Below are 22944 nucleotides of genomic sequence, written 5' to 3' on the forward strand. Positions count from 1 at the left end.
CTGATTTAGAAAACAATGATCCACAAAGAATAGATGCATATATTTTCAATAACAACTTTAGGGGGGAGACTTTAAAAAGTTGTAACCTTCATGATAGTATAACGATGTGCTTCTGCTTTTTCCGTTCTCTTTTGTTCCTTTTCTTCATGTTCTTTCTTTAGCCTTATCTTGAATTTGATGTCCACATTAGTATAATTTGTTTGACAGAACAATATCAAAACTCAAGTTGACATGAATAGCTCAAATAACTTACCCTAAGGTGTTCTGCTCTGTCCTTCTTGTCTGCATTACATATTATTTTCTCCTTTTTTAAGTCATGTGACTGGCCGGTAAAATCAACTTCAACTACAATAGTATCATTCACCAAAAAACCTTTACTGGGATCATGGAGTTCACTAAGCGGCATGAAAGAAGGAAAACCCCAATCACTTTCTCGGCTATTGAACTCGTGTTGTGTTTCTATAGAATGAAAAGCATCACAATTAGCACTAGACCAATAATTCTAATACATGACGTCAAGGGCCATAGGTTGTTAGGAATTGATATACCTAACCAAGGTTGGTGAGACATGAAATACAAATAGGAATAAAACGAGAAACGAAATCAAACACACAAGAACATAAAGATTTACGTGGTTCATCCTAGATTAGGGCTACTTCCACAATCATTGTAGTTTCACTATGATTTGAAAAGCATTACAATACAAGACATAGAAGTTTAGGTGCCCATTTAGCAACATTTAGAAACATTAAGGTAGCGTTTGGTAACATTTACGTTTTTAGTTTATGTTTACAAAAATTTTATAAACTGGTTTCTGTTTATTTTTAGAAAAATATAAATTACAAACGTGTTTGGTTTGAACAAAATGTTTAAAATTTTTTAAAAATATAAACTAAAAAATTTGTTTGTTCAGGCTTAAAATATTTATATTTATTTTTAGTATTTATGACAATGGGATCACACACATTATAATTGAAAAAAAATTAATTAAAAAAATAATTGAAAAAAAAATTAATTGAAAAAAAATGAAAAAAAAATTAATTGGGAAAAAAAATTAATTGAAAAAAAAATTTATTTGAAAAAAAATAATTGAAAAAAAAATTAATTGAAAAAAAAAATTGAAAACTGAAAACGTAAACTCATTTTTTGAGTTTACGTTTTTTTCTCAAATTTATAAACTGAGACAACCATTTATAAACCAAAAAAATTATCAAACAAGTTTTTATAACAGTTTTTAAATTTTTTATAAATATAAACTGAAAACTGAAAACTGAATGGTTACCAAACCGGCCCTTTAATTGTTTATGTTTATTTTGAGTAAAAACAAAAACAAAAATCACATTTGGTAATTTTGTTTTGAAAACAAGTGAAATGAGGTGGCTACAGGTGGTGGTTGTCGGCCGTGGAAGCTAGTGGCCGAAGGTGGTTGCTGAGGGGACATGGTGACCGAAACTGATTGTCAATGGTTAGAGATGGTGGCCAATTGGCTGCCTAAGGTGGTAGTTGAAAGTAGTTTTCAAGAAAAGGTGGGGCCGAACGTGGTTACCGTTGGTTGGAGGTGGTTGGTGGAGAAGGTTATTGGTGATGGTAGCCGGTAGTGATGATGAGCAATGAGTGATAATCAGAAAGAGTGGGAAAAAGAAGAAATGAAAAATAAAAATAAATTATAAAAAAATAAAAAGAGAAACCAACTTGTTTGTGTTCATAAACTGTTTAGAACTTTTTGAAAACGAAAACTGAGACCAAATGAGTTTTTGTTTATAGTTTTCAAAAAATTTATAGAAAATTGTAAATATAAACATTACCACATAGGCCTTAATATACAAGCTAGCACAAAATTTCATCAGTTTAACGCCCTCAATCTGCTATGCATGATTAATTAAAGTTGCATTCTAAACAACTTTTCAAGCATTTTGGGGGTGTTTGGTAGAACTTAAATCCAACTTATTTAAGCTTTTAGCTTAAATTAAGTGATTGTTGTGTGTTTGGTGTAGCTTAAGTGAACAACTTTTAGCTTAAATTAAGTCAAAAAAGTGATTATTCTTTGAGTTGGGGGGTAGGTGCTTTTGGAAATCAGCTTAAGTGAGGAGCTGAAATTTGAGGGGCAAAATGACTTAAATGCCCCTCACACTTTGAAGTTATTACAAGTGTGTCATGTATATAAACTAAACTCACTCATTTTTGTCCCTCGCCTGAACTAGAGAGGCGATTTCCGGCGAGGGAGGTGATTTCCAGCGAACCCTAGCTCTATCTATCTCTTTGTCTCTCTCTGTGTTCGGATTCAAATCTGAAGGAAGACAATCCATTGAGTGACAATCACCGCCCTAGAGAGGCTCATGGTGGCGAAGGGTGACGGCCTGCTGAAGATCTGGCCTCCGTCGCGACAGCCTCCGTTGCGACAGCCTCGATCAAACCTAGCTTTCGACAACCTCGATCAATGTCAGAGAAGACAAGAAAATGAAGATCTGGCCTAGAAGATGAAGATCTTGGCCTCCGTCGTCGTCCCCTATCGCAATCGGCTGTGCGAGGCGATCTGAAACCCTAGCACCGCTGTAACTATCGGAGCTAGGGTTTTAGTGTTCAATTTTTTTTAAGGTTTTCAGTGTTTTTTTAATACAAAATAATAATAATAATAATTAAGCATTTTAGCCATTAATAAAATAAATTTTATATTAATTGATACTAATTAATAATTTGTAATGATTAATAATTAATAATTTTATATTAATTAATAATTTGATACTAATTAATAATTTGTAACAAAAATAGTAATTGATACCAAATTCATTTGTAATGAAAAAATGAAAAAAAATTATACTAATTGATAGTATTAATAATTTTAGTATTAATTGATGCTAATTATATTAACTTTTGTAATACTAATTACATTAACTTTTATTAATGAAATAATTTTTTTAAAATTAAAACTGAAAAAATGACAAAATAATCATTTTTATATCATATAAGGGCAAAATGGACAGTTGCATAGTAAAAATTTATTTTACAGCTTATTAACCAAACACTACTCTGCTGCTTAAATCTATAATCTCACAGCTGCACCAAACAGGCTAACAGCTTAGGCTCACAGCTATAAGCCATAATCTGTTAAGGTATAATTTATAATCACCTTTCCATAGCTCTACCAAACGAGACCTTTGTTCAATTGACAACTTATGTTTCCAATGGCACCCTTAAGGGAATAGCAAGGGCAATGATCTCGTGATTGTAATGCAGTGAATCATGTTTAAAAGAACATACTTTGAACTTTCAAGTTTCCAAAGCCACATAAATATAAACTTAAACGTCCCAATGCCACATATATAGCGTCTCCTCACCAAATTTGCCCCAAGTTCGAGATCCATTCCCACGGAGAGAGAGAGAAATGTCATCTAGTGACAGCAATGCAGTTGCATCATTAACAAGAATATATTTCATTGAACTAACTCATACACTCCAAAAACAAATTTGCAATGCCCCTCCCCTCCCATCCTAAAATAGTTTCCCATACCCAACTTCTCCAATGAAAAAAAAATTAAAAATAGGGCAATTCAATGCACGAGGCTCCACAAAAGTAGGGACCACAATTCAATGCATCATTGAAAGTCAATTTCTCTTCAGTACATACCATACTAGTCCAAATTGTAGACAAAAAATTAAGCATAAAGCTACTAAAGCAATGGCTTTAAGCCCCATTCACAAAGAAGGGCCATATTTTATACACCCTCCAGTTTCATTTTGTTAGTCCATGGTCCAAAATGTTAGTCCTATCCTATCAAGTAAAAAAGTGTGTAATTTTTCAAAATTATCCCTTGTAAGTGAACTATAAATATATTTTAAAATGAGAATAAAAAGTTATTGTTAGAATTACTGTTTTTAAATTTGATTTAAGTGCAATAATCTAATGTTACCTTAGAAGTTACAAGTCTAAAAGGGCCTAACAAAATGGGAAACAGAGGGAGTATATTATTAGCTAAGGCATGGGACCAAAAGGTGTAATAAACCCTATAAGATATTTATAAACTTAAAACATAAGTTGCATATGTTTGGTAACAAGGAGAGAAAATAAAATAAATGATTATGTAAGTTATGAGTAAAAAAGAAAAGAAAAGAAAAGAAAAAATTGATTGTGATTTATCTACCTCAATAAACGAGAAAAGAAAAAAGGAAAGAATTTTTTTTTTTAATTTCTCTCCTATCTTATTTGGTTAAGTTTTTATGGATTGATTGAGCTATATAAAAGAAAATTACCAAATTAATATTTTATAATAGTTAGTCTTTTTATTTCTTCAATATCCAAAAGGATAATTTTGTTTTGGCAACACAACAAATAAACAGTTTATTAGTTTATTTGAGTCACATGACCTCTCTACTTCTTTGCACGTTTTTTTCATAATAAACAAAATGATCCTCCTATTGTGCGTATTCACCCAACCACAAAATGTATAACTTTGCCACAAAATTTCATGATAAATTAGTGTATCAAAAAATCTCATAATCAAGCCACAAACGTTTACAACATCCACGACAAAATTGTGGATATTTTGTTACGTCAATTTGTAGCGAGGTTATGCATGGATTTTATGGTTGATGTTACAAAATTTTGTGGCAAAGTTAGGGTGATATTGTAATAACCCGACCCTTGTACATGTTTTCTGGTATACTTTCAGTCCCCTATTCTGTGCATTTATATGCTTATTGTGAAATTCCATGTGAAATTAAGTTTAATTAAGTGAATCCTATGATTATAAACGCATATCTGTCTAATAAGAGAAACATTTGTTACAATTATAATGTTTGGATCAGAAATTGGAAGCCTAAGAAGCTTAATTCTCTGAAATTGACTTTATATTTGAGATCAGCATAATTTTTAGACCATAGTATGCCTTTCTGTAAAATTTTGATTTGGAACGATTAAACTGATTAAGTTTTGTCTTTATTCAACCTTTATATATATGTATAGCTATAAGTGTCTCTTTAAACTTGGGACTTAGAAGCTTTCTCATCAAAATATCTCCTGAGAAAGAAGAGTAAAGAGAATAGGAACAAAGAGGGAAGATCTACAAAGAAGAGGATTGAGAAATTGAGAGGGTTTAGAGGAATTTAAGCCCAAAGTATGTGTAATTCATCTTAAATAGCCTCCTTCTTAAACATGTGTAAAAAATCCCCTTTCCTTTGTGAAGATTAGGGTTTGTGATTGAAATTTGGTGCGTGATAATCACTTAATTGGAAGATGTACTTGTTATTTGCTTGTTTTGAGAATTGGTTTGAGTTGTGTAATGAGGATTTATATTCTAACCTTTGATTTTTCATGTTGAACCTACATATTTGTATATATATATATTGTTTATAAGTTGTGTACAACCACAAACATAAGGGTATGGAATTGTTTGTGTTGTTGATCCATATTTTTGCAATAAACTACTCTATTTTGAGCCTTATAAATGCTTACCAAAGTTGGGTTGTGCTTGAATTTCGGACTGCCCAAAACAGGGGCCACGGCCACGCGTGCGGAGGTCATGGCCGCATGTGCGGAAAAGAGGAAAAAAATAGGAATTGCATTTTGCATTTTGCTGCTCGTGCGGGGAAGGAGTACCGCACGTGCGGCCCACCCTTCCGCACGTGCGGAGGGGGCTTCCGCACGTGCGGACCCGTGCCGAAAAATGTTGTCTGCTCCGTTTTCCCTGTTTGACCCTCTGATCTTATTAAATAATTATTTGATGCTCTTAAAATGTTTGTAAATTCGTTGAAGCAAAACGAATCAGAAAATGATTAAAAGGGAAAATGAACTAATTCTTGTACTGTGTATGTATGTAGGGTACATCCCGGAAGCAACTGCCACTCCACCACAGCACTGTGAGTAGTAGTACTGTAGTAGTACGCTTTACTTATCGCTAATAATTACTATTAGCACTCTGTTAATCGCAAATTACCTATGTTAACTTATATAAACGATTGAAAGAATGTGTGTACCTCTGTATGACTCTGAAACTCTATATGACTCTGAAACTAGTCTGCTCTGATGATATCTGGGCCTATGGCCAATTTGGGATAATCTGTGAGGCCTATGGCCAATCTGTGAAATCTGTTAGGCCTAAGGCCGTTCTGTATATCTCTGGGCTTGAAGCCGCTTTGAATAAAACCTAGGCCTGAGGCCGTTCTGAAAGTATTTACCGAATGAAATTAATCCTATGCCCTCTGCACCTATATGCGTTATAATTCAAGTTTATTAAATGATTTGTTTAAGTACTATTATTCACTAAGCTTGGCTCACTCCGTGTTATGTCTGTTTCTGTAGGCAATCAAACTGGAGGTCAGTCTTAACCCATGACGCTCGTTCTCTTTTGTCAACCTCAGTGTGTCCAGGCTCTTAGATGAAGCCCACTCATTTTTGTGGAGTCTTGCTAAGCTTTTGGCTTTGTACTCTAATTTTCTGCCTAAGGTTGAAATGTATATAACCCCTTTCTTCACTAACGTTTTTGTTGTACGCCCAATCATGGGGCTGGGTCTGTGTATGTATATGTACGTAACTGGTTCTCAGATGTATGTCACTGTATGTTTATCTACCCGATGCAATGTTTATGATCCTGGCATAGTAGTGATAGCTCAATGGATATTGTTTTATGTTATTAAATGCTTCCGTTCAGGCCCCATATGTTATGCATATTGAATTTAATGTCCGTGTCTGAAGTGGTCACGCTCAAACTTTTAGGGGCGGGTTTGGGGTGTGACAAGTGGTATCAGAGCATGAGTTGCTATCTCACACACCAATCCATTGAGCCTTAGGATGTCTAGAAAAGACTTAGGCATCATGCATAATATTTTGAATGCATATGGAAAGATTGATGGCAACGTTAAATGTAATCTGCTAATGCTAATGATTATGACCATGTCTATTGTATATTTCTTGTGTATGTTGTAATTTATTGTCATGTAGAATATGGTGAGAACAAGAACGGAAGATCCGGAAGATGCTACTTCTGCACGGTTGGACAGAATGGAAAGAATGATCATGGAAATGGTGGAGACTTTACGACAACAGCAACAGCAGCAACAACCACAACCGCCACCGCCACCGGTACCTCCGCCTATGGTACAAGATTTTCATGCTGAGGACCGAACTATCACACTCATGAGGGAATTTAAGATGATGAATCTGCCATCATTCAAAGGGGGATAGAGCCAATGAAAGCTGAAGCATGGGTGTTGGGGATAGAAAAGTTGTTTGAAGTTTTTCCTTGTACCGAAGCCCAAAAAGTGCAACTGGCTGCCTTCACTCTGGAAGACGAGGCACAGAGGTGGTGGATGCTTACGAGAACTGTACACCAGGGGTTAACATGGGACAGATTCTTGGAGCTGTTTTACGACAAGTATTTTCCTCAAAGTATGTGAGACAAGAAGGTGACTGAATTTGAGACTCTTAGGCAAGGAAACAAAACCGTCGCGAAATATGAAGCCCAATTTGCAGAACTAGCTCGGTTTGCACCTCATATGGTGGATACGGACTATAAGAAAGCACGGAAATTTGAGGGCGGACTACGGAATGCCATCCTTGACCGAGTCAACATGTTGAAGTTACCCATCTATGTTGATGTGTTGGAAAGAGCTGTTATAGCAGAGGGAAACCTTGCTGCTCAGAATCGGATTTCTGAATGGAAAGGAAAGAGGCAGAACATTCAATCATCAAAGGGGTCAACCACTCCACCTAGCAAGAAACAAAATTTGGGGACTTCTAGTACTTCCACTTTTACTCCAGACTCGACTCCTGTTTGTTCAAAATGTGGAAAGAAGCACTGTGGGACTTGTTATCGGTTGTCTAGAGCATGTTTTCGCTGTGGCAAAACGGGTCATTTGGTAAGGGATTGCCCTCAGAGGAATCAACAAAATGGCAATAGGGCTACTACAAGTTCAGCAGGGTCTACACCAGCTCCCAACACCAAATCAGCTGCTAAGCATGTTAACAATAAAGACACCACAAGACAAGGCAGGGTGTTTGCATTGGTTCTGGGAGATGTGCAAAATGCTGCAACAGTGGTGTCAGGTATATTTATCGTTCACGGTCATTCTGCTCATGTATTGTTTGATTCTGGCTCTACCCATTCCTTTGTGTCAAAACTATTTGCTCAAAATCTAGATAAATCTGAGGAAGTATTATCTTATATGCTATGTGTGTCCTCACCTTTGGGGGATTCTATGATCTGTACTTCTGTATATTTTGCTTGTGAACTCCTAATTGGGGATATCCGGGTATATGCCAACTTATTGCCTCTTGACACGACTCACTTCGATATTATTCTGGGTATGGATTGGCTGAGTGAATATGGTGCAACTATTGATTGTTTGACCAAGCAAATCAGTTTCCATCCTCCAGGACACTCAGAATCTACCTTTCAGGGATGTGGAGTGTCTTTTCCACCTTATTTGATTTCTGCAGCAAAGGCTTGTAAATTAATTCAGAAAGGGTGTCAGGGGTATTTATGCAGTGTTTTAGAAGGGCAAGTGATGAATGGGAGTACTGACATGATTCCAGTTGTCTGTGAATTTCCGGATGTTTTCCGGAAGAATTACCGGGGGAGTTAGTAGATCGTGAAATCGAGTTTACAATTGAAGTGGCGCCGGGAACTCAACCCATTTCTAAGACTCTGTATAGGATGTCACCAGCTAAAATGAAGGAATTAAAGATTCAGTTGCAAGATTTACTGGATAAGGGTTCATTCGCCCCGAGTGTCTCTCCATGGGGTGCACCAGTTCTGTTTGTGAAAAAGAAAGATTGAACACTTCGATTATATATAGATTATAGGGAACTTAATAAAGTGACAATCAAGAATAAGTACCCATTACCCAGGATCGATGATTTGTTTGACCAGTTATAAGGGGCACAAATCTTTTCAAAAATTGATTTACGGTATGGATACCACCAATTAAAGGTCAAAGCTGATGATGTTGAGAAGATAGCTTTTTGAACCCGATATGGTCATTACGAATTTCTGGTTATGCCCTTTGGAGTTACTAACGCACCAGCAGCGTTTATGGATTTGATAAATCGTGTCTTCACGCCCTATTTAGATGAGTTTGTGGTGGTGTTTATTGATGACATCCTCATTTACTCGAAAGATGTAGAAGCTCATGAGAATCATCTTCGTTTAATCCTTCAAACACTCCAAGAGAAGAAATTGTATGCAAAATTGAAGAAATGCGAATTATGGCTATATGAAGTAGCATTCCTAGGGCATGTGATAACGAAGGAAGGTGTGTCTGTGGATCCGCACAAGATTGAGGCAATTATAAATTGGCCGACTCCTACCAATGTAACTGAAGTACGTAGTTTCTTAGGATTAGCTGGCTATTACAAGAGGTTTGTTCAAGATTTCTCCAGAATCGTTGTACCCCTCACTCAATTGACTCAAAAAGGAGTTGTGTTTGAATGGTCAGAACAACGGGAATCTGCTTTCCGGGAATTAAAAATGAAGTTGACTACAGCTCCGGTTCTTGCCTTACCATCTGGTACCGAGGGATTTGTGATCTACAGCGATGCTTCCCATAAGGGATTAGGTTGTGTGCTTATGCAAAATGGAAGGGTTATCGCTTATGCTTCACGTCAGCTTAAACCCCATGAGAAGAACTACCCCACACACAACCTTGAGTTAGCCGCGGTAGTTTTTGCTTTGAAGATATGGCGACATTATTTGTATGGTACTGCTTGTGAAATCTATACCGATCATAAAAGTCTCAAATACCTTTTCACCCAAAAGGAGTTGAATATGTGACAGCGACGGTGGTTGGAACTTATTAAAGACTATGATTTGCAAATCCATTACCATCCTGGTAAAGCCAACACGGTTGCAGACGCACTTAGTCAGAAGAATATGGAAAATTTGGCAAATTTGGTTACGGGGCAAAAGGAGTTAGTGATTGAATTGGATAAAATAAAGGTAGACCTTGTGGTGCAGGGACAGGAAGCCATAGTAGCAGCAGTGATGGCCCAAGCTACATCAGAGGGAAGATGAAACCTTGAGAAAGATCTTTGATGGGTTAGAGACAAAACCGAAACCGGGATTCCATGTGGAGAATTCAGTGCTCAAATTTCAAGGCAGACTATGTGTTCCCAATGTATTAGAAGTTAAGCAGAAATTGATGGAAGAAGCTCATGCCTCGAGATTTTCATTACATCCTGGAAGTACTAAAATGTATCGGGATTTAAAACAAAATTTTTGGTGGCCAAGCATGAAAAAGGAAATTGCGGATTTCCTCTCCAGATGTTTGCAATGACAGCAAGTAAAGGTAGAGCATCAGAGACCGGTAGGGTTAGTGCAACCCCTTCCAATCCCAGAATGGAAGTGAGAACATCTGACTATGGATTTTGTCGTAGGGATACCACGGACTCCTCGGGGTATGAATTCTGTATGGGTCATTGTAGACCGATTAACCAAGTTTGCCCATTTCCTACCTGTGAAGACTTAGTATAATGCGGATAAACTTGCTATGATCTATGTGAACGAAATAGCAAGATTCCACGGTATTCCAGTTACAATAGTATTAGATAGAGATCCAAAGTTTGTATCTAGATTCTGGCAGAGTCTACAGGGAGCAATGGGTACAGAATTAAAGTTTAGCATGGCTTTCCACCCTCAGACAGACGGACAATCCGAGAGAACGATACAGACATTAGAAGATATGCTCCGAATGTGTATTTTGGACTTTCAGGAAAGTTGGGAAACTCATCTACCATTGGTAGAGTTCGTGTACAATAATAGTTACCATTCAAGTATTGGGATGACACCTTATGAGCTCTGTATGGGAGGCCATGTCGCTCCCCTGTGTGTTGGGCCGAAGTTGGAGACAGATCATTGCTAGGCCTCGAAATTGTTCAGTTGACAACTGAAAAGATTAAAACTATTCGGGAAAGATTAAAGACTGCTCAAAGTAGACAGAAGAGTTATGCAGATAACCGACGAAGGGATTTGGAATTTGAAGTAGGTAATCATGTTTTCGTGAAAGTAACTCCAATGAAAGGACATCCGAGGTTTGGGAAAAAGGGTAAGTTAACGCCCCGATATGTTGGTCCATTTCAAATTCTGGAGAAAGTAGGTTCGGTGGCTTACCGAGTTGTCCTTCCACCTAGTATGAGTCAAGTACATAATGTATTCCATATATCTATGCTTCGCTGGTATCTTCTGGATCCGTCCCATGTCATTGATTACCATCAAATCGTTCTAGATGATAAGTTGATGTATGAGGAAAGACCAATTCGGATTTTGGATTGGCAAGTGAAACAACTACGGAATCGAGAAATCCCTATGGTGAAAATTGAGTTGCAAGAACATTATGGGACCGAGGCTACTTGGGAAAGAGAAGAGGAAATGCAATACCAGTATTCGTATCTGTTCCTATCCTAAGGTAAAACAAGTTTGAGGGACCAAACTTATTTAAGGGGGGGAGAGTGTAATAACCCGACCCTCGTACATGTTTTCTGGTATACTTTCAGTCCCCTATTCTGTGCATTTATATGCTTATTGTGAAATTCCATGTAAAATTAAGTTTAATTAAGTGAATCCTATGATTATAGATACATATCTGTCTAATAAGAGAAATATCTGTTACAATTATAATGTTTGGATCAGAAATTGAAAGCCTTAGATGCTTAATTCTCTGAAATTGACTTTATATTTGAGATCAGCATAATTTTTAGACCATAGTATGCTTTTTTGTAAAATTTTGATTTGGAACGATTAAATTGATTAAGTTTTGTCTTTATTCAACCTTTATATATATGTATAGCTATATGTGTCTCTTTAAACTTGGGACTTAGAAGCTTTGTCATCAAAATATCTCCTGAAAAAGAAGAGTAAAGAGAATAGGAACAAAGAGGGAAGATCTACAAAGAAGAGGATTGAGAAATTGAGAGGGTTTAGAGGAATTTAAGCTCAAGGTATGTGTAATTCATCTTAAATAGCCTCCTTCTTAAACATGTGTAAAAAATCCCCTTTCCTTTGTGAAGATTAGGGTTTGTGATTGAAATTTGGTGGGTGATAATCACTTAATTGGAAGATGTACTTGTTATTTGCTTGTTTTGAGAATTGGTTTGAGTTGTATAATGAGGATTTACATTATAACCTTTGATTTTTCATGTTGAACCTACATATTTGTATATATATATATTGTTTATAAGTTGTGTACAACCACAAACATAAGGGTATGGAATTGTTTATGTGTTGTTGATCCATATTTTTGCAATAAACTACTCTATTTTGAGCCTTATAAATGCTTATTGTAGACCGCCCTGAGGGCTCCTGGCGCTCCGCGCTGCGAGGGCGTGAAATTCTGGTTTGCTCTCTAGCTACTACAGTTCGGACTCAATGTCACGGTTCTTAATCTGATCTCGCAAAGTGCAATGCAAGACTGATAAATCACCAAAGAGTCCAAATCCGGCAAATCGTTTTGGAAAACTGATTTTTATAAAGAAGTGCCAAACATGGACTGCTTTGCCAGATACAGAGTCGCCACCTAAATATTTTATTTTGAGAGAATTTAGGAAACCCTGACTCCTGCCTAAGGCCACGTGTCTATCATCACCAAAGTTGCCTCGGCTCGGGAACTTCGGTACGAGAGGGGAAGGTCATGCAATGAGCACCCCCGCTTGCCCGATCAAAGATTGGCCTGTACTAAGCATGATATTTTGTTTTTGAAAACACATGTGCTCTTATTCCGGTTAATAAACCTAGAATTACTATGTGATGCACACAACATACAAGTATAGACTAGATCGCTTAAGTTAGAACAAAACATTGCATATCCGTTTGTTTGAAAATAGTTTGAAGTTTGCTACTCGCAAGTAGGCTAAATCGAGGATCTTAATGAATTGTTTTAATTCAAGTAATCCAACCTTCACCCACAGGCATTCAGGCAGTTATATCAAATAAGCAGTTAGCCTCATGGCAAGCATGCTTTCATGGCAATCAATAACACACATGTAGTATGCTAAAGCGTAAATACTCACAGTGTACTCTGAGCCAAAACAAAGAACTAGTTAGAAATCATGCATGATCCTAGTTCATGTTAGGATGGCTAATACAACACATGCGGAAATGACTAAGATAGGCTCGGCTATTCTAAGATGTCATGTGAAATGCAACTTGATAACATGCTATTTGAACATGTATTCAAGTAAATGTATTGAAATACAATGCAATTAGTATGATGCGCCAAGCCCGGTGCATGCACTACAGATGAATGGATGCACGCATGCGAAGCATAAGTATGCTAATCGAAATATGTCCTAAAACTAACCATCGTAAGCGGTTAAGTAAAAGGGAGAAAGAAATTGAGGTTGGAAGACATGCATCACACACACACACGCTTATTACAACAGTAGGCCCTCTCGATGGAGGGACCAAATAAGAAGCTAACTAGCTAATCTAAGCTAATTAAACTAATTATTACACAACGAAACTAGCTAACTAACAAGCTAACTAATTAAGCTATTACAAAACAAATAAGCAGCTAAACGCATTAACTACTTAATTACAAAACCAAAGCATAAACTAGCTAAGTAAAGCAGTAAAGCAGGAGCTTCAGAGGGACAAGAATGCATGCATGCCCGGTCACCTCGTTCAGAAATCCAATGCGATGCCCCGATTTGCCTATGTTTGCAACTGTTCTCAGAACCTTGCACTAAGCTCTAGAAAGCTTCCAACTCACCTTAGAGACCTGTGGGAGGGCTGCCGACTTGTTGTTGAGGAAGGAGACCACCTGCCATTTTCTGTGCTGAAAAACCAGAAAAAGTGGTCAGCCAGCTAGTAATGCTGGTCGGCCGACCACTTTTTGTTGTTGGATTCCACTTTTCTGCAACATAGAGCAAGAAAGGGCATGACAATGTATTTGCAAGATATGTGTGCACAACCACCCTCCCTATCGTTTCATGAGCTCAAGGGAGTGTGGTTCTCGACCCTCGAGCCAACAATCACGCATCTCGATGCATGATGGCCGAGAAGCCAAATTGCACAATTCAATATAAAATGAATGCACACATAAACACATAAGGCCTAAAACTCTATCATGTATGATCAAGAGCGTCGGCGACCGAGAATTGAGGCACGTTTCATCACTGTAAGTACAAAACGTCCCTCGTTCCTCGTGTTTGAACTAACACCTATTCCAAACGCAATGCAACACACAACATGGCATGCACAATGCTATGTAACATGGAGTATGCAAAAATGCAATGCAACACAAGCATGCAAAAATGCAATATGACTTAAGCATGCAAACATGCAATGCAATATGAACAACCTAACAAGGCTAATGGCATGCACAATGCTAATGCATGCAACAACTAGCATACACAATGCAATGAATAACATAAGATTCTAAACACAATGTAATGCATGCATGCGCAATACAATGCAACAAGGGCAACTTATCAATGCTAGGGACATGCATATTCAATGTAAAACAAGATAAGCACGCAAACAACATGCAAGTAAACATGCTAAATGGACTTAAACCAAAAGGGGTAGACCTCAGTCATGCCTAAATCAATGGCCAACATGATGAAACTAAGGCATGAAGATCAAGACAAGCATGCACATGCATTGGCCTATTAACTAGGCCCAAGAGCACAACTCTCAAGAGTGCTCAAGAAGTGATAGACATGAAAGTGTAATAACACTATATGCTCGGAAATAAGGTATGAAATGATGCCAAATCACTCAATCAACACAAGCATGGCATGCTAGGGTTCTTAAGCATTAAAGCTAGTGAAGAGGACTACAAAGGAGACACGCAATACATGAAAAATATGCATGAACCAACCATGGACAGAGTTTAATTAGGTCTAAACAAAGACCAAAACATGCTGAGACAGAGGCTCAAAGACCTAGGCATGCAAGCATACAATCTAAGCCATAAACAAGGCAACAACGCTCAACACTCAAAGGCACTTAAAGAGTGAATGAAGTGGGAACATGGCAATGTTACATGCTCTGAAATGTCATGTTAAGTGGTGTCAAATCATGTACACAACACAAATGAAGCATGCTATGGTGCTCAAAGCTTGAAGCTAGAAAGAGCACTTGCACTACAACTATGCAAAACATGAAACATGTGACCAAGCCAACCCAAAATAGTCCTAGAACATCTTAAAATGAGTCTAAAACATGTATGGAAGGAAGCCAAAACAAGCTAGCATGAAGGGCATAAGGCATGGAATATCCAAGGTAAATAAGGTGGATTACACTACACCTATCAAGACTAAGCATGAGATGGCTTCGCCAACAAAAATCAGAGTTATATCATGGCAAAATAACCCCAAATAAACACTGAAATGATAGCTCGCAAGCTTAGGCATGAAGGCATACGCAATGCCTCATGTTATGGCATAAAGGGGCAAACCCTCCAACGCATTGAATAAGTGACAAATGCAAGTGCATGATCATGAAACATAGACTGAAATCACATTATGAATTATGCCAAATCATTCAAATAGCCCAAGTAATGCATGCTAGTGGACTTGATACACAAAGCTAACAAGCTAGAATGCACTATAGCTATACAAAGCAAGGTATGCATGACTAAAACAACCAAAATCAGAGCTAAAGCTTGTTAAAACATGGACAAAAGCTTCTTGAAGTTAAGCCAAAAGCATGCTAGAATGATATGTTAAAGCATGAGACACACTAGGCTAATTCATGGAATTGCACTACAAGTACATGGAGCATGCAAAGGCTAACCAAGCCAAACCCTAACAGAGGTATGACATGGCAAAACATCACTAAAAACATGCTGAAATGGACTCAAATCAAGCTAGAATGACATGCTACTTCATGAAACATACAAAGCTAGTTTATGATTTACACTACAAGTGCATTACGCATGCATGGAGTGACAAAACCAAGTAAAAATAGTGGTATGCCACAAAAAAATAACCCCAAATACATGCTAAGATATGGCCAACATAAACTTAACAAATATGCTCACACATGAGGCATTCGAGACAAGTATTGAAGACAAAAGGAGAGGGGATGACCCTCTCCCATTTAGGACCTCAAAACACCATCCTCACCACTGAAATTCCTTTGGATTTCAGTGGTGAGAAGGCCAAAATAAGGTGGTCCCAAAAGCTCACAAAGAAGGCACAAAAGCAAGGCCAAACAAGGCCTAAGAGGGGGTAAACAACCCCAAATACAAAAGTGACCTTAAACAAAGATCTTAAGCACCAAAATTCAAAACTTTTTGTAGTTAAGAGTTAAGCTTAAAACAGCATGCAAATAGGTTCAAAAGCTTAAGCAAGAATGGGGGTTTAAGAGGTTAGTTTCTCATCCTTAAAGACCAGCTTCAAAACCAAAACTCCAGCAGCTTTTTCCAACCAAAACCAGTCCAAAAGCTTAAAAAACAACCTCAAGGGACCTCAGCTCCAAGAGTATGGTGTTTGAGTGTGTGTTTGTGTGTTAAAGTGAGGTAAAACTACACTTTTGAGGCACAAAATGAAGAACAAAAGCAATATAGAGACAAAGCTATATGTATAACTCAAACCACAAATTTCTGAACCTAGAGGAGGAAGGAGGTGGTTCTCTCTTATAGAGAACCAAAAGCTCAAGCTTCTTGAAGAAGCTAAGGTTCAAGGCCATCCCTTCAAACACATGTATGGAGGATGGTTTCAGTGCCATCCAGCTGTGCCAGCTGGAGGAAAATATCTCCAAAAAGGTGACAAAAGAAGCCGACCACTTGAAGTGGTCGGCCAGCTACCATTTTAAGTGGTCTCCCAGAAACAAAACTAGTTGGCCATGGTGAGAGAGGGTCTAGAGCATGAAAACAATGCAAAGGTGTGGTGACCGACCAAAAAAGATGGCCCAAAGACCAAGGAGATCAGTTGTCAAACCAGAAAACTGGATGGCAGGAAGAAAAGTGGTCTCCGAGGGAAAATACTGGTCTCCCACCCTTGTACCACCTTCCAAATAAGGAAAACAAGGTTTGTACCAAAAACAAACTAAAACGGATGCAAGACGAGAGATCGAGAGGCAAAGTGCGCAGCCGAGAGACCCGAAAACTAGTCCACGAGCACCAAAAGTGGTCTAAAACCACAAAAGTGGTCTCCCAGACCACAGTGTCCCTCTAGGCAGAGGAAACAAAGTGTGGTTCAAAAATCACGCCAAACGGAGAATGTTAAACGGTCCCGAGACAAGGCGCGTGGCCGAAGGCTCCGAAAATCGGAAACTAGTCTCCAAACGGAAAAAGTGGTCTATGACCGCAAAAAGTGGTCTACAATCACAAAGAGATGGTCTACAAGACCTCTCCCTCCCTCCAGGGAAGAGAAAACAAGGTTCGGTCCGCAAACCGAGCCAAAACACAAAGAGTTCAAAGACCCGGAGGCAAGGCTTTCAGTCGAAACTCCGAAAACTCGAAACGAGCACAACATGCATAATCATCGAGTGCTCAATCGATGACGTCTGAGTCTTAAGCTCAGTCAAAAATGGGTTTTCTAGACTTACCAAAGTTGGGTTGTGCTTGAATTTCGGACTGCCCAAAACAGGGGCCACGGCCGCACGTGCGGAAGCACCACCGCACTGCAGAGGTCATGGCCGCACGTGCGAAAAAGAGGAAAAAAATAGAAATTGCATTCTACATTTTGCCGCTCGTGCAGGGAAGGAGTACCGCACGTGCGACCCACCCTTCCGCACGTGCAGAGGGGGCTGCCGCACCTGCGGCCCGTGCCGGAAAATGTTGTCTGCTCTGTTTTCCCTGTTTGACCCTCTGATATTATTAAAATAATTATTTGATGCTCTTAAAATGTTTGTAAATTTGTTGAAGCAAAATGAATCAGAAAATGATTAAAAGGGAAAATGAACTAATTCTTGAACTGTGTGTGTATGTAGGGCACATCCCGGAAGCAACTGCTACTCCACCACAGCACTGTGAGTAGTAGTACTGTAGTAGTACGCTTTATTTATCGCTAATAATTACAATTAGCACTTTGTTAACCGCAAAGTACCTGTGTTAACTTATATGAACGATTGAAAGAATGTGTGTACCTCTGTATGACTTTGAAACTCTGTATGACTCTAAAACTAGTCTGCTCTAATGATATCTGGCCCTATGGCCAATCTGGGAAATCTGTGAGGCCTATGGCCAATCTGTGAAATCTGTTAGGCCTAAGGCCATTCTGTATATCTCTGGGCTTGAAGCCGCTCTGAATAAAACCTAGGCCTCAGGCCGTTCTGAAAATATTTACCGAATGAAATTAATCCTATGCCCTCTGCACCTATATGCGTTATAATTCAAGTTTATTTAATGATTTGTTTAAGTACTATTATTCACTAAGCTTGGCTCACTCCGTGTTATGTTTGTTTCTGTAGACAATCAAACTGGAGGTCAGTCTTAACCCATGACGCTCGTTCTCTTTTGTCAACCTCAGTGTGTCCAGGCACTTAGAAAAAGCCCACTCTTTTTTGTGGAGTCTTGCTAAGCTTTTGGCTTTGTACTCTAATTGTCTGCCTAAGGTTGAAATGTACATAACCCCTTTCTTCACTAACATTTTTGTTATACGCCCAATCACGGGGCTGGGTCTGTGTATGTATATGTACGTAACTGGTTCTTAGATGTATGTCACTGTATGTTTATCTACCTGATGCAATGTTTATGATCCTGGCATAGTAGTGATAGCTCAATGGATATTATTTTATGCTATTAAATGCTTTCATTCAAGCCCCATATGTTATGCATATTGAATTCAATGTCCGTGTCTGAAGTGATCACGCTCAAACTTTTAGGGGCGGGTTTGGGGTGTGACAAGTGGTATCAGAGCACGAGTTGCTATCTCACACACCAATCCATTGAGCCTTAGGATGTCTAGAAAAGACTTAGGCATCATGCATAATATTCTGAACGCATATGGAAAGATTGATGACAACGTTAAATGTAATCTGCTAATGCTAATGATTATGACCATGTCTATTGTATATTTCTTGTGTATGTTGTAATTGATTGTCATGTAGAATATGGTAAGAACAAGAATGGAATATCCGGAAGATGCTACTTCTGCACGGTTGGACAGAATGGAAAGAATGATCATGGAAATGGTGGAGACTTTACGACAACAGCAACAGCAGCAACAACCACAACCGCCACCGCCACCGCCACCGCCACCGGTACCTCCGCCTATGGTACAAGATTTTCATGCTGAGGACCGAACTATCACACTCATGAGGGAATTTAAGATGATGAATCTGCCATCATTCAAAGGGGGATAGAGCCAATGAAAGCTGAAGCGTGGGTGTTGGGGATAGAAAAGTTGTTTGAAGTTTTTCCTTGTACCGAAGCCCAAAAAGTGCAACTGGCTGCCTTCACTCTGGAAGACGAGGCACGGAGGTGGTGGATGCTTACGAGAACTGTACACCAGGGGTTAACATGGGACAGATTCTTGGAGCTGTTTTACGACAAGTATTTTCCTCAAAGTAGGCGAGACAAGAAGGTGACTGAATTTGAGACTCTTAGGTAAGGAAACAAAACCGTCGCGAAATATGAAGCCCAATTTGCAGAACTAGCTCGGTTTGCACCTCATATGGTGGATACGGACTATAAGAAAGCACGGAAATTTGAGGGCGGACTACGGAATGCCATCCTTGACCGAGTCAACATGTTGAAGTTACCCACCTATGTTGATGTGTTGGAAAGAGCTGTTATAGCAGAGGGAAACCTTGCTGCTCAGAATCGGATTTCTGAATGGAAAGGAAAGAGGCAGAACATTCAATCATCAAAGGGGTCAACCACTCCACCTAGCAAGAAACAAAATTCGGGGACTTCTAGTACTTCCACTCTTACTCCAAACTCGACTCCTGTTTGTTCAGAATGCGGAAAGAAGCACCATGGGACTTGTTATCGGTTGTTTGGAGCATGTTTTCGCTGTGGCAAAACGGGTCATTTGGTAAGGGATTTCCCTCAGAGGAATCAACAAAATGGCAATAGGGCTACTACAAGTTCAGCAGGGTCTACACCAGCTCCCAACACCAAATCAGCTGCTAAGCATGTTAACAATAAAGACACCGCAAGACAAGGCAGGGTGTTTGCATTGGTTCCGGGAGATGTGAAAAATGCTGCAACAGTGGTGTCAGGTATATTTATCGTTCACGGTCATTTTGCTCATGTATTGTTTGATTCTGGCTCTACCCATTCCTTTGTGTCAAAACTATTTGCTCAAAATCTAGATAAATCTGAGGTAGTATTATCTTATATGCTATGTGTGTCCTCACCTTTAGGGGATTCTATGATCTGTACTTCTGTATATTTTGCTTGTGAACTCCTAATTGGGGATATCCGGGTATATGCCAACTTATTGCCTCTTGACATGACTCACTTCGATATTATTCTGGGTATGGACTAGCTGAGTGAATATGGTGCAACTATTGACTGTTTGACTAAGCAAATCAGTTTCCATCCTCCGGGACACTCAGAATCTACCTTTCAGGGTTGTGGGGTGACTTCTCCACCTTATTTGATTTCTGCAGCAAAGGCTTGTAAATTAATTCAGAAAGGGTGTCAGGGGTATTTATGCAGTGTTTTGGAAGGGCAAGTGATGAATGGGAGTACTGACATGATTCCAGTTGTCTGTGAATTTCTGGATGTTTTTACGGAAGAATTACCTGGGGAGTTAGTCGACCGTGAAATCGAGTTTACAATTGAAGTGGCGCCAGGAACTCAACCCATTTTGAAGACTCCGTATAGGATGTCACCAGCTGAAATGAAGGAATTAAAGGTTCAGTTGCAAGATTTACTGGATAAGGGGTTCATTCGCCCGAGTGTCTCTCCATGGGGTGCACCAGTTCTGTTTGTGAAAAAGAAAGACGGAACACTTCGATTATGTATAGATTATAGGGAACTTAATAAAGTGACAATCAAGAATAAGTACCCATTACCCAGGATCGATGATTTGTTTGACCAGTTACAAGGGGCACAAATCTTTTTGTAAATTGATTTACGGTATGGATACCACTAATTAAAGGTCAAAGCTGATGATGTTGAGAAGACAGCTTTTTGAACCCGATATGGTCATTACGAATTTCTGGTTATGCCCTTTGGAGTTACTAACGCACCAGCAACGTTTATGGATTTGACACTTTTTTGGGTAAAAAATCAAAAAATAAAATCAGTATAAATATTTCACCTCATATTTTAACCCACTCTGAGTGTTTTCTTTACCCTATTCGCTCCGTCCAGCTTTTTTTTCAGCCATGAAAAATTCAGACCGACTTGCTCAAAGTCCTCGATCGAAATGGTAGCCCGGTGCAGTGCGTGCTCATTCATGTTAGAGACCCTAATGGTTGACATTGATTCAATGAATGAGGCGAACGATTCAAGTAGAATTGTTTGCAGTTTGGAACCCATAATGGAGAATTTGGTGAAAGTATCGTTGTGAAGGTTGTGGATCCTTTCATGTACCAAGAATGCCTCTGAAGAAACCCTGTATGACAAAAATTGGACTTTGCTATCAAGCGCTGCATCGTTGAAGAGAATATTGTGTCGTTTGATATTGTTTGAGGCTTGGACAGTCGAAGCATGAACACCGGCTCGAATAATTGCAAAAGTGTCACCCACTGGGGTTACCTAGCTTAAGCCGCTTGATTTGCTTCCTTATTAACAAGATGAGCGACATCTTGCCGAATTGGTTCGAGGGGGCTAACTTCTCCTTCAGAAATGGCAGTAATGTCTACTTCTACATTTCCTAAGTTATTGCCCTGGGATGGATTTTGAGATGACTCCTCATTCCTTCGTTGAGTTTCTTGCTTTTTAAGTTCAACATGACCAATCTCCTTTTTTAAGTCATGTGGCTGGCCGGTTAAATCAGCTTCAAATACAGTAGTATCATTCACCAAAAAACCTTTACTGGGATCATGGAGTTCACTATGTGGCATGAAAGAAGTAAAATCCTAATCACTTCTCGGCTATTGAACTCGTGTTGTGTTTCTGTAGAATGAAAAGCATCGCAATTAGCGCTAGACCAATAATTCTAATACATGACGTCAAGGGCCATAGGTTGGTAGGAATTGATATACCTAACCAAGCTTAGTGAGTCACGAAATATAAATAGGAATAAAATGAGAAACGAAATCAAACACACAAAAATATAAAGATTTATGTGGTTCACCCCAGATTAGGGGGCTACTTCCACAATCATTGTGGCTTCATTATGATCTGAAAGCATTACAATACAAGACACAGAAGTTTAGGTGCCGTTTAGCAACGTTTACATTTTATAGAAAACATTAAATTGTTTGTTTATTTTGAGTAAAAATGACAAAAACAAAAATCACGTTTGGTAATTTTGTTTTGAAAACAAGTGAAATGAGGTGGCTACTACAGGTGGTTGTTGGCCACGAAAGGTAGTCGCGGAGATGGTTTCCACCGGTGAGAGGCGGTTAGCAGTGGTCGGAGGTGGTTGCTGAGGAGATGTAGTGACTGAAACTGATTGTCAATGGTTGGAAATAGTGGCTAGTTGGCTGCCAAAGATAGTAGTTGAAAGTAATTTTCAAGAAAATGTGGTGGCCGGAGGTGGTTACCATCGGTTGGAGGTGGTTGGTGGAGGAGGCTATTGGTGATGGTAGTCAGTAGTGATGATGAGCAATGAGTGGTAATCGAAAAGAGTGGAAAAAAGAAGAAATGAAAAATAAAAATAAATTATATAAAAAAAAGAAAGAGAAACTGACTTTTTTGTGTTCATAAACTGTTTATAACTTTTTAAAAACCAAAACCAAACGAGTTTTTGTTTACAGTTTTCAAAAATTTTATAGATATAAATATAAACATTACCAAACAGGCCTAATATAAAAGTTTGCATGAAATCTCATCAGTTTAACACCCTCAATGTGCTATGCATGATCAATTAAAGTTGCATTCTAAACAACTTTTCATGTATTTTGTTCAATCAATAACTTATGTTTCCAACAGCACCCTTAAGGG

General features: G+C 38.6%; 1 protein-coding gene across 1 annotated transcript; it reads left to right on the forward strand.

The window, feature by feature from the left end:
• The first annotated feature begins 6493 nt into the window (after positions 1-6493).
• LOC145805388 (uncharacterized) lies at positions 6494-8577 on the forward strand. Its single transcript, XM_082900646.1, has 3 exons — positions 6494-6550; positions 6935-7090; positions 7399-8577. The coding sequence occupies exons 1-3, from the start codon at positions 6494-6496 to the stop codon at positions 8575-8577; spliced, it is 1392 nt and encodes a 463-aa protein (XP_082756772.1).
• Positions 8578-22944: the final 14367 nt, after the last annotated feature.

Source organism: Camellia sinensis, chromosome 1 (assembly GCF_055761805.1).
Source record: "Camellia sinensis isolate YWXY chromosome 1, ASM5576180v1, whole genome shotgun sequence".
NCBI lineage: Eukaryota > Viridiplantae > Streptophyta > Magnoliopsida > Ericales > Theaceae > Camellia > Camellia sinensis.